Below are 12,593 nucleotides of genomic sequence, written 5' to 3'. Positions count from 1 at the left end.
GTCTGAAGCTCAGACCCGGGCGCAGGCGTACTCGTCTCTCTTCCATCCTGCTTCCTCAGCCCTGCAGCTCGGCGGGGCTTGGGTGGGTCTCCACAGCGGCGGCACCGGCGGCGGCGATAGTGACAGTGACTGCGTGAGTCTCGGACGGAAATGGCGATGGCGATGTCGGACAGTGGGGCGACCCGCCTGCGGCGGCAGCTGGAGTCAGGGGGCTTTGAGGCGCGGCTGTACGTGAAGCAGCTCTCGCAGCAGTCGGACGGGGACCGGGACCTGCAGGAGCACCGGCAGCGCATCCAGGCGCTGGCGGAGGAGACGGCGCAGAACCTGAAGCGCAACGTCTACCAGAACTACCGGCAGTTCATAGAGACGGCTCGCGAGATCTCCTACCTGGAGAGCGAGATGTATCAGCTCAGCCATCTGCTGACCGAGCAGAAGAGCAGCCTGGAGAGCATCCCGCTTACCCTGCTGCCGGCTGCCGCCGCCGCTGGCGCTGCTGCGGCCTCCGGAGGGGAGGAAGGGGGAGGTGGCGCGGGGGGCCGAGACCACCTGCGGGGCCAGACTGGCTTTTTTCCCACTCCCGGGGGTGCCTCCCGCGACAGTTCGGGCCAGGGCGAGGAAGGGAAGCAGCGCACTCTTACCACCCTGCTCGAGAAGGTGGAAGGCTGCAGGCATCTGCTGGAGACGCCGGGGCAGTACCTGGTGTACAACGGGGACCTGGTGGAATACGAGGCTGACCACATGGCCCAACTGCAGCGGGTGCACGGCTTTCTCATGAACGACTGTTTGCTGGTGGCCACCTGGCTGCCACAGCGGCGGGGGATGTATCGCTACAACGCCCTCTATCCCCTGGATGGTTTGGCCGTGGTCAATGTCAAGGACAACCCGCCCATGAAGGACATGTTCAAGCTGCTAATGTTTCCCGAGAGCCGTATTTTTCAGGCGGAAAATGCTAAAATCAAACGAGAGTGGCTGGAAGTGCTGGAGGAAACCAAGAGGGCCCTCAGTGAAAAAAGACGAAGGGAGCAGGAGGAGGCCGCGGCCCCTCGAGGACCGCCCCAGGTGACTTCCAAGGCCAGTAACCCATTTGAGGATGAAGACGACGACGAACCAGCTATTCCTGAGGTAGAAGAAGAGAAGGTGGATCTCTCAATGGAATGGATCCAGGAGTTGCCTGAAGACCTGGATGTCTGTATTGCCCAGAGGGACTTTGAAGGAGCCGTTGACCTGCTGGATAAGTTGAACCATTACCTGGAGGATAAGCCCAGTCCACCTCCTGTAAAAGAACTAAGGGCCAAAGTGGATGAGCGGGTCCGGCAGCTCACCGAGGTGCTCATGTTTGAGCTCTCACCAGATCGTTCCCTGAGAGGTGGTCCCAAGGCTACTCGAAGGGCAGTTTCTCAACTAATCCGGCTTGGCCAGTGCACAAAGGCTTGTGAGCTGTTTTTGAGAAACAGGGCAGCAGCTGTGCACACTGCAATTCGTCAGCTTCGCATCGAAGGCGCCACCTTACTCTACATTCATAAGCTGTGCCATGTCTTCTTCACCAGCCTTCTTGAGACTGCCCGGGAATTTGAGACGGATTTCGCAGGCACTGACAGTGGCTGCTACTCTGCCTTTGTGGTCTGGGCGAGGTCGGCCATGGGCATGTTCGTGGATGCTTTTAGCAAGCAGGTGTTTGATAGTAAGGAGAGCCTCTCTACCGCGGCTGAGTGTGTGAAAGTGGCAAAGGAGCATTGTCAGCAACTGGGTGACATCGGACTCGACCTCACCTTCATCATCCATGCCCTTCTGGTGAAAGACATCCAAGGAGCCTTGCACAGTTACAAAGAAATCATCATCGAAGCCACTAAGCATCGCAACTCTGAGGAGATGTGGAGGAGGATGAACTTGATGACCCCAGAGGCCCTGGGCAAGCTCAAAGAGGAGATGAAGACTTGTGGGGTCCGAAACTTTGAGCAGTACACCGGGGATGACTGCTGGGTGAACCTGAGTTACACCGTGGTTGCCTTCACCAAACAGACCATGGGTTTCTTGGAAGAAGCCCTGAAGCTGTATTTCCCAGAGCTGCACATGGTACTTTTGGAGAGCCTGGTGGAAATCATTTTGGTTGCCGTGCAGCATGTGGATTACAGCCTTCGGTGTGAGCAGGATCCGGAGAAAAAGGCTTTTATCAGACAGAATGCATCCTTTCTCTATGAGACCGTCCTCCCTGTGGTGGAGAAAAGATTTGAAGAAGGTGTGGGGAAACCCGCCAAGCAACTCCAGGACCTGAGGAATGCATCCAGACTTATTCGTGTGAACCCTGAAAGTACAACGTCAGTGGTCTGATGCCCATGGCGCTGTGTCTATGTATGCGTATATATTGCTTATATATTATTTATATTTATATTACGTTGCATTAGCATATTCTTTATAGTTTTAAACACAGCTTAAAAATAAAAGACGCCCTCTCAAATAGAAATGCAGAATCAAAAGGAAAAAGAAAAAAAAGTTAAAATTAAGCCCAAATAACAGAACATTGGAATTATTAAAACATACACTTTCCTTTTAAATTATGCTCTCTAATGAATATATTGTCACACTACAGCATTTCAGGGTATCCTTTTGGGTCAAAACACACTTTCTTCCAGTCTATATTATGCAGCCCGGAGAAATCGTATCTATAAATACGTAGAGTTTAAGTATGTTGTGAGGTTTCCCAGTTCACTAAAATGTTAGGTCCTCTTAAAGAGTACAGTGCCATACAAAATACCCTTCTTCATACACTTCCCCAACTTAAAATGTGATCGAACAATTTCGGGAAAAGAAAGGAACTGAGAACATCGGTTTTAGGGTAAATTTCGGTCAAAAGAATTCCTTCTGCCAGTGGCTAATTTGTGGACTCAAATACTTGGGTCCTTATAGAATACAAGGGGACGCTTTCATAAAAACAGCTCAGCAAACATTGCCATTGTAATTTGAGTGGCTAATAATTTTCACTGCTAATTAGCGGCTTTCTAATACTTGATTTGGGAGCATTTATATGAATCTTAAGGACTGTGGTAAATTTTCTTTCCACATATTCCTGAACTGTGTGAATTCCCAGCCGCAGTTTTTGTTCTTATCATACTAAAAAAATTAAAATGATTAAAAGAAAACCACCCAAACAGGACAGACTGAGGAAGCTGGCAGCGGCCAGTGATTTTTAGCTGCCTTCCCCCACTTTCCTGATAAATTATATGTAGTGGCTCAGACGGGAGAAAAGTTTTCATTGAAATATTTATTTAGATTTCAGGGAGGATCTAGGATGGGAAATCACATGCAAACCCTACAGTGTTCTCAAGTCTGACTGCTTTGGGCAGAGATTTGGTTTTGTTTTTTTGTAACAAAGTGGAGAACAAAAAGGCGAGACAATGTGCCCAAAGCCAAGGGAGGAAAAGAACTTTGCTCGACTCTGGACTCCTACTAAAATGCTACATCCTGCCTTTTTCTTGTTTTGTGTTTTCCTTTGTTCTTAAAAGTAAATATAATGCTTACTTTAGATTGTTTAGTAAAACAAAAATAGCTAAAGAAATTGGAGCTTCCCAAGATTTCTGAACTACTGCTTCTGTTGTACATGGATTACATGGGATTCCCCATCTTTGAGAGAAATTGTGCTAAGATCCATTTTTATCTCCAGCCTCTAGTTGTGATTCTTGTCCAAAAGTGCCATTTCTGATGCCGAGGACTTCCAAAGGTCATGTCTTTTATCTGAATTCAAATACTGGTATTAAGACTGGAAATTATGTAAAACCTAAAATGGCTTCCAAGAGTGGCTTAGGGTTTGTGAAGCTCCTTGACTCAGTTACTCACTGCCAGAGGAGCCCTTTTATTTATTTTTAGCTATGCATTTTAAAAGTTGAAAATTATCAAAGTTACAGATTTTCTTTGATTACTTTTTTCACATAAATTTAGGATTTTCTAGAAAATCCTATATAACCTAACTGGATATCTCAGCTGAGCAAAAACAGTTATAATTTGTCTTTTTTAAGATCACTGGAAACTTGAATTTGATAACAATGTTATGATTATTTTGTGCAACTTATGGTTTCTAAAATTATATTGTATAAAACACGTGTAAATATCTGATGCTGGGTCCATGGAATGATACTTCTGAAATCAAAACTTAAGGCATGAAGTTGTAAAAACTTAAGTGTGTGTACTCCGATATTTAAATGGTTGCTTCTTCATAGAACTGTCTGCTTTCTAAAACTGGAAGTACAGAATTTTCTTTGGGTAAAATTTGTGTGTTCCTTAAAGTTGTAGCTGAAGGAAGTCTGCTGGTGGTGATTCAGTTAGTGTGGGAAGTTGATCAAAGACCACCAGTATCATAATGTCTCTTCCCTCTAATTCTTGTTTCGTTAGACTCCAAAACAAGTCCTAAAAATTGAATGCAGGTAGAGTTTGTCCAAAAATATAGCACATATTGTAATATACCACTATAGAGTTGATTGCCTTTTCTTGTCTGCTTCAAACATAACACTGTCACTCGAGCTTGGAATCACAGACTTGATTGAACTAATTACTGTTGAAAAAAAGACACCCTGTGGAATTAAGTCTCTTTTTGATTAAAGCCTCATTTCACTTAAAGTGCTGAACACTTATTTTTGTTAAAAATACTACCTATAGTTAAATTATCGGCACTTGTATTTTGCAACTTGCTTACCTAGGATTGGGAATTTGGGACTTGACATGAGGTATAAAATCAGTATATGTACATTTTGCTTATTGATACGCTGTGATAGAGGGAATCTGAAATGTTTATCAAAATAAAGCTTAAAATTTTTCTTACACTGGATAAAATTGGTGTTACAGTGTTCTGTCTCTCTTTAATTAGGATTCAATATTCTTACGTTCTCGTTACAGAAATATTGGGGTTTTTTAAAAGATTTTATTTATTTGACAGAGAGCACACAAGCAGGGGGAGTGGCAGGCAGAAGGAGAGGGACAAGCAGACTCCCTCCTGAGCATGGAGCCCCGAAGGCAGACGCTTCATCAACTGAGCCACCCAAGTGCCCCTGAAATACTGTTTTAAGAGCCTAGGTTGTTTTTTTTGTTTTGTCTTTCTCTATGGGGATGATAGGTAGGAAGCTGTTAGCTATTTAAATATATGTTCTGCTTACTGTCAGAATTGTGATTAAATCAGATCTCAGTTTTTTTTTTTTTAGGACTACCTTGAATGGGAAATTTCAGATATACAAAATGAATTTGCTCTAAAAAGTGGATTTTATACCATCTGCACATCCCTAAATGAAGAAAATATAATGGAGGCCATATGACCTAGGAACTAGGAGCATAAAAGACAAGGGTCTGTTTTTTAATACATATAGATCCTGAGGGAACTTTCACATATAATTGATTTAAAACTATTTATTGAAAAATAAAAGTATTGAATGCTATGCCTTACATTGACTACAATGTGGTGTGGGGTGGGGAGGACAAAATAAATTTGAGCATGCTTTCTCTGAAATTCTTAAGAATTGGAAAAATGGAGGGGCGCCTGGGTGGCTCAGTTGGTTAAGCGACTGCCTTCGGCTCAGGTCATGATCCTGGAGTCCCGGGATCGAGTCCCGCATCGGGCTCCCTGCTCGGCAGGGAGTCTGCTTCTCCCTCTGACCCTCCTCCCTCTCATGCTCTCTGTCTCTCGTTCTCTCTGTCTCAAATAAAAAAAAAAAAAAAAAAAACTTTAAAAAAAGAAAAAAGAAAAAAGAATTGGAAAAATGGAGAATAAAAATTTGGAAAAACTAGGTTAGAGAGTAAATTAAATACACAATAGTGTGTTGCAGATTACATTAATTAAACAATTGCATGCAGACAGTGTGTTGTAAGAAAAAACCCAAAACAACCCTGTGCGTTGTCATTTTCATACTTAGTATTTCATGGGAATACTGAGAAGAGGGCAACGTGTTTTTGAGGAGTTTGGAGAGTCTTCATGGAATTGTTGGCATTTGAGCCAAAAAAATAAGAATCAGAATATTTGACATGAAAAAAATTCAAGTATGATAAGCAATGTGGGAACCTTCCTTTAGGGAATCATTTACCAATGATTACTGCGTTCCAAGCAGTGTGATAAGCACCTTTATCTGGTTATTTTATCTAATCTTCACATCAATCTATGAAGGAGTTGAAGTTTTGTGAAGTAATTTGCAAGTAATTCAACCTACAAAGAGTTCCCTAAGTGGCCCAGAAGGAATTTGAACTCAGACTCTCTCTGGCGAGGGCTTCTGAGCCATTGAACTATATTATTGGATTATGTCTGATGGTTGACATCTCACTCGTACAGATTGCTCTTTATTTCAAAGGCTTATCCATTCACAAGTGTATTCTGTTAAAAGTAAAGGTGTTATGTCACAGGATATTTTTTTAAAGATTTCTTATTCATTTGAGAGAGAGCACAAGCGGGGGGGAGGAACAGAGGGAGAGGGAGACGACAAGGGGCTCAAGGGGCTCAAGGGAGCCTGACGTGGGGCTCAATTCCAGAACCCCAAGATCATGACCTGAGCCAAAGGCAGATGCTTAACCAAGTGAACTACCCAGGCGCCCCTGTCACAGGATATTATAATTCATAATTTCCTTTAAAAAAATAAAATAGCAGATTTGAGTTAATGAGATAGTTAAAACCAGATTATTTCCATTGACACCAGTTTGGTTTTGTTTAAAACATTTCATTTAGGGACTTAGGGTGTCTGGCTGGCTCAATGGAGCATACGACTCTTCGTCTCAGGGATATGCATTTGAGCTCCACATTGGGTGTAGAGGTTACTTAAAAATAAAATCTTGGGGCGCCTGGGTGGCTCAGTCGTTAAGCGTCTGCCTTCAGCTCAGGTCATGATCCCAGGGCCCTGGGATGGAGCCCCGAATCGGGCTCCCTGCTCGGCAGGAAGCCTGCTTCTCCCTCTCCCACTCCCCCTGCTTGTGTTCCTGCTCTCACTATCTCTCTCTCTGTCAAATAAATAAAATATTTTTTAAAAAGTTTAAAAAAATAAAATATTTTTAAAAATTTTTAAAAATTAAACATTTTCTTTCTTAAAAAAATTTTATTTATTTGACAGAGAGAGAGCGCCTGAGAGGAGGGAGGGGCAGAGGGAGAAGCAGACTCCTTGCTGAGCAGGGAGCCTGATGCCGGACTCGATCCTACGACTCCAGGATCATGACCTGAGCCGAAGGCAGTCGCCTAAACAACTGAGCCACCCAGACGTCCCTATTTCTTTTTTTCTTAAGTAATCTCTCTGCCCAACGTGGGTCTCGCACTCATGACCCTGAGATTAAGAGTCACATGCTCTGCGGACTTCAGCCGCCTCATTAACATCAATTTGTACATTATTGAATTCTTTGTAATTGGTAAAATTAAGTAGTCTCGAACTTGATGAAATGTCATTGGGCATTAAGATACATGTAACTTAGCTCCTACAATAAGTGGTCAAGCTCCTCAACAGCTGAATGGGTGCCATTGAAATAGGAAAGTTGCCGGACAAGAGCTTGTTTTTTAAATGTCACCCCTGATTAGTTTCACCTAATATGTTGACTTACTCTCAGATTTATTATCTACCTAGCTAAACACATTAAATGAAGTTACATAAGCCAAGCCAGTGTTGAAAAGTCTCTAAAATATTTGTGTGTGTTGTCTCAGACATCGCCAGTGGGAATTACTGTAAACTGGGGCACTGGCAATTCGGCAAGACTTAAAACCACAGAATTATACAAACCCTTTGACCCTACAATCCACGTCTGGAGATTTATCCTACAAAATATATATATTTGCATACTTCCTAAATTAAATTGATCCATTAAACTTATGTGATTTATGAATAAGTTTTTAAGAACACTTCTAGTTTCCGTTTTTGCAAGTTGCACTCAGTCCTGACAACTAAAAAGCTGAACAGACCAAAAAATCAACAAGTCTTGGATCCACAAAGAGCGGGGCAAACCACCACCCCAAGACTGGTGAGACCAGTGGGCAAATGCAAGAAGTCCTGTCTTAGGGAAGCAGAGGCTCAGAGGGGAAACCACTGTGGAAACCAGTAGAGAAACTTCAATCGGAACCGACAAAAGCTGGAGACTCCGTACCCACAACTCAGGGTTAAAAACCCCAGGGGGGGACCCAGTCCTAAGGGGAAACCCCACAATATTGTGAACTATACCTCCTTCCAGGTTCTCTCGCAGTTTAGTATCAGAGGGAAACCCCTCAGGCTTCCAGCAGGGGGCAGGAGAGGGACCATTCTGAAATGGGATAGAGCCCTCTGCTTTTCTTAACAAGATTTGCCCTCAGGGGAGACTAGTTAACCTGAGCCTAACCTGCTGGGGTAGTATCAGAGCCTGGCTGACCAGGGGAAGGGAAATACCCAACCTTAGCCCACTTTAGCCACCCTGTCCCCTGCAAGGGGGAGAAAACAGCTGAGAAACACTTCTGAAATTCACTGAAAGACAGACCTAATCACCAGATGGTAGAGTTCTGCTCCCCCACACTTACCGTCACCTCACTAAGGGCCTATTTACAGCAGTTCCTTTTTCCTGGTAACTCCATGTTCAGCTACTGAGAAAAAACTGGAAGACATACCAAAAGGCAAAAACACAATTTGAAGAGACAGAACAAGCATCAGAACCAGACATGACAGGGATGTTGGAATTATCAGACTGGGAATTGGAAAAAAACATGATTCATCTGCCAAGGGCTCTAATGGATGAAGTAGACAGCCTGCAAGAACAGATGTGCAGTGTAAGCAGAGAGATGGAAATCTTCAGAAAGAACAAAAAAGAAAGGCTAGAGGGGCGCCTGGGTGGCTCAGTAGGTTAAGCATCTGCCTTCGGCTCAGGTCATGATCCTGGGGTCCTGGGATCGAGCCCCGCATCGGGCTCCCTGCTCAGCAGGGAGTCAGCTTCTCTTTCTCTCTCTCTGCCCCCTGCTCATGTGCGTGCTCTCTCTCTCAAATAAATAAAATCTTTAAAGAAAAAAAAAAAAGAAATGCTAGAGATATAAAAAAAAAAAAAAAACCCACAACAACAAAATAACAACAAAAACCCACACTTGTAATAGAAATGAAGAGTGCCTTTGATGGGCTGCTTAGTAGACTGGACCTGGCTGAGGAAAGACTCTCTGAGCTGGAGGATGTACCAACAGAATCCTTGAAAACTGCAAAGCAAAGAGAACAAAGACAAAAAAACAAAACAAAACAACAAAAACAAACAAAACCCCAGAATATCCAAAGACTGAGAAACAACCATAAGAAGTATAACATACTGTAGGGGTGCCCGGGTGGCTCAGTCAGTTGAGCGCCTGACTTTTGATTTTGGCTCAGGCCATGATCTCAGGGCTGTGAGATCAGCCCCACGGTGGGCTCCACGCTCAGTGGGGAGTCTGCTTGGGATTCTCTCTCCCTCTCTCAGCCCCTCCCCCTCTCCACTCCCCCATGCTCTCTCTCTCAAAAAAAAAAAAAGAAAAAGAAAAAGTGTCACATACTGTAATGAGAATACCAGAAGGAGAAGAAGGAGAGAAAGAAACAAAAATATTGGAACAGGTTTTACTGAAGAGGTTACAGTTTTTGTAACAGCACGAGGGGAGACCGCCCAGAGGCCTGTGGAACTTCAGTGCGCACATACAATGTAATACCATGCAGCTTGACAGTGAATGTCCTGTCCGGGTCCTGAGGTGGAAAGATGTTGTTAACGGGGGTGTCTGGCTGTCTCAGTGGGCAGAGCGTGCGACTCCTGATCTTGGGGCTGTGAGTTCAAGCCCCACATGGGGTGTAGAGATAACTTAAAAAAAATAAAATATGGGTTAGCCGGGTGGCTCAGTCAGTTAAACGTCTGCTGTTGGCTCAGGTCATGATCCCAGGGTCCTGGGATCGAGCCCCACATCGGGCTCCCTGCTCGGTGGGGAGCCTGCTTCTCCCTCTCCCTCTCCCCCTGCTTGTGTTCCCTCTCTCGCTGTGTCTCTCCCTCTATCAAATAAATAAATAAAATCTTAAAAAAATAAATTAAATTAAGTATGTTGTTAAGTGTAAGGCAAAGTGCAGAATAATCATACACTGTGCTACTTTAGGAGTAAAGAAGGAGAAAGTACAGTTATATATTTGCATAGAAATTCCGAAGGGGTCCAAGCAGCTAGAACGGACTAGATGGAGGCAGGCATGGAAACACACTACAGATTTTTTTTCATATTTGAACATTCCATGTTTCCAAAACATTAAGTAAGAAAAACATTTTTAAGTATATGATCTTAAAAATAAGATCCACTCTTTCCATTCCGTCATATGTCTTTCTAGTACTTTTTTTATACGTATGTGTGAGATCTAAGGATACTTTTTTTTTAAAGAAAGAGAGAGAGAGAGAGAGCAGGGGGAGAGGCAGGAGAGAAAGAGAATTTCAAGCCGACTTTGCATGGAATACAGAGCCCCACTCAGGGCTCGTTCTCACAGCCCTGAAATCATGACCTGAGCTGAAATCAAGAGTCAGATACTTAACCGACTGAGCCACTCATGTGCTCCTAAGAAGACTTATTTTTAAAGACTTTTATTTTTGAATATTTTCAACATATAGAGAGTAACAGGAATATAAAGAATCCCGCATCCTCATTGCCCAGCTCCAACGATTGTCAACATTCTGTCATTGTTTCAACTGTACCCAGCAACTCCACACCCTGCCCATCCCCACTGGGTTGTTGTTAATTATTATTATTACTTACAGTTCTGCTGGAGATAAACTTTACACACACTGTAATGTATAAATCTTAGCTCTAAAATTTTGGAAAGCGGATCTACTTACGAACCAACTCCCCAAAAAAGATGTCAACCATTTTCATTTTTCCGTGTGGTGATGATGATACCACCTCTCTTCTGTGTAGCCCCTGCTCTGGTTCTTTCCCTTACTTCAGGTTCTTTTTCTGGAAAAGAAAACCGGGTTTTCATACACAATTGAGAGCGGTAACACTTAGACGCTGTCGCCGGGAGCTTGAAGGTTTCAGTGAGTTATTTTGGGCGAGCCTTCTCCATGGAGATACCAGGCACATTCCTGCATCCCCAGACTCGCAGCCCTCGCTATGCTGGGAAGCTGGGAAGGGTTCGAGGGGACTGTGGGGTGGGTGGTTCTAGTCTTTCTCTAAGAGATGAAACATCCAAGCCAAGGTCAGACTGTCCGATATGTAGTCCCTTTGCCACCTGTGGCTGTTTAAATATAAATTATCAAATAATAATAAAGCTCAGTTCCTCGGATATACTAGCCATACTCCAAGCACTAAATAGCCACGGGTGGCCAAGTGGGTACCTGATCGGACTTCGCAGATACAGAACATCTCCATCATTACAGAACATTCTACTGGACAGGGCTCATCTAGGAGACAGAAAGGAGGGTGAGACATCAAAGAAGTGGAAAGTGAAGTTTGCAAGATGCAGAACTAAAAAAAAAATGTTGAGGGGTGCCTGAGTGGCTCAATAGGCTAAGCGGCTGCCTTCAGCTCAGGTCATGACCCCAGAGTCCTGGGATTGAGTCCTGCATCCGGCTCCCTGTTCCACAGTGAGCATCCTTCTCCCTCTGCTTGCCGCTCCCCCTGCTTGTTCTCTCTCTCTCTCTGACAGATGAATAAATAAAATCTTAAAAAAATTTTTTTTTAATTTAAAAAATGTTGAAAGCTGTCTCTTTGGGATATGTACCCTTCTACCATCATTTGCTCCTTGTGCTTCGTTTTCTTTGTGCTTCGTTTTCTTTTTACCTGCTGTTTTACCTGCTCCCTTTTTATTGGTCCAGCCCTCTGTCCTTACTCTCTCTTTTCTCTTGCTCTTTTTTCATTAAATCGTATTTACTGACGATCAAGAAAATTTTGCTCCCAGTTCTAGTGGACTAGGTATTTCTGAACAGTCCCTCCCTGAGGACAATTAGAACTATAAAAAATATATAAGCAAAGAATATATTTGAAGACTGTAGCATAACAAAAATACTTATCTGGTGTTTCTCCCTGGTCCTGGCAGGAGGATTCTCAACCCGTGGAATTTCCCGAGTGATAGGAGTGTCTTTGTTATGTTAATAAGATGACTCCTGGTGGGATCCTAGATGGCTCCAGGATGGGGACTGGTCCCCAGAAAACTAATCATGTGACTAGAAGACTAGAACTCTCAGCCCTCCCACCCCAAACCCCAGGAGGCAGGAGAAACTGGAGATTGAGTTCAATCATATGGCCAGTGATTTAATCAAGCTGGTGTATGGGACGAAACCTCAATAAAACTGAACAAGGCGGGGCGCCTGGGTGGCTCAGTTGGCTGGGCGACTGCCTTCAGCTCAGGTCATGATCCTGGAGTCCCGGGATCGAGTCCCGCATTGGGCTCCCTGCTCGGCGGGGGATCTGCTTCTCCCTCTGATCCTCTTCCCTCTTGTGCTCTCTGTCTCTCATTCTCTCCCTCTCAAATAAATGGGTAAAATCTTTAAAAAAAAAAAAAAACTGAACAAGGCTCCTGGAGCTTCCTGGTTGGTGGACGTATGGAGGTGCTGAGCACATCCAGACCTCGCAGGGACAGAGACTCCTGTGGCGCTCCATCCCCTCCATGCCTTGCCTTTTGTGTCTCTTTCATTTGGCTGTCCCCGAGTTG

General features: G+C 44.1%; 1 protein-coding gene across 1 annotated transcript; it reads left to right on the top strand.

The window, feature by feature from the left end:
- Nucleotides 1-68: 68 nt before the first annotated feature.
- EXOC8 (exocyst complex component 8) lies at nucleotides 69-4,816 on the top strand. Its single transcript, XM_035008456.1, has one exon. It carries the CDS (start codon nucleotides 151-153, stop codon nucleotides 2,326-2,328), a length of 2,178 nt encoding a protein of 725 aa, XP_034864347.1. The 5' UTR covers nucleotides 69-150; the 3' UTR covers nucleotides 2,329-4,816.
- Nucleotides 4,817-12,593: the final 7,777 nt, after the last annotated feature.

This window comes from Mirounga leonina, unplaced genomic scaffold (genome assembly GCF_011800145.1).
Source record: "Mirounga leonina isolate KUSES-001 unplaced genomic scaffold, KU_Mleo_1.0 Mir_152, whole genome shotgun sequence".
NCBI lineage: Eukaryota > Metazoa > Chordata > Mammalia > Carnivora > Phocidae > Mirounga > Mirounga leonina.
This window is presented reverse-complemented; position numbering and strand designations above follow the sequence as displayed.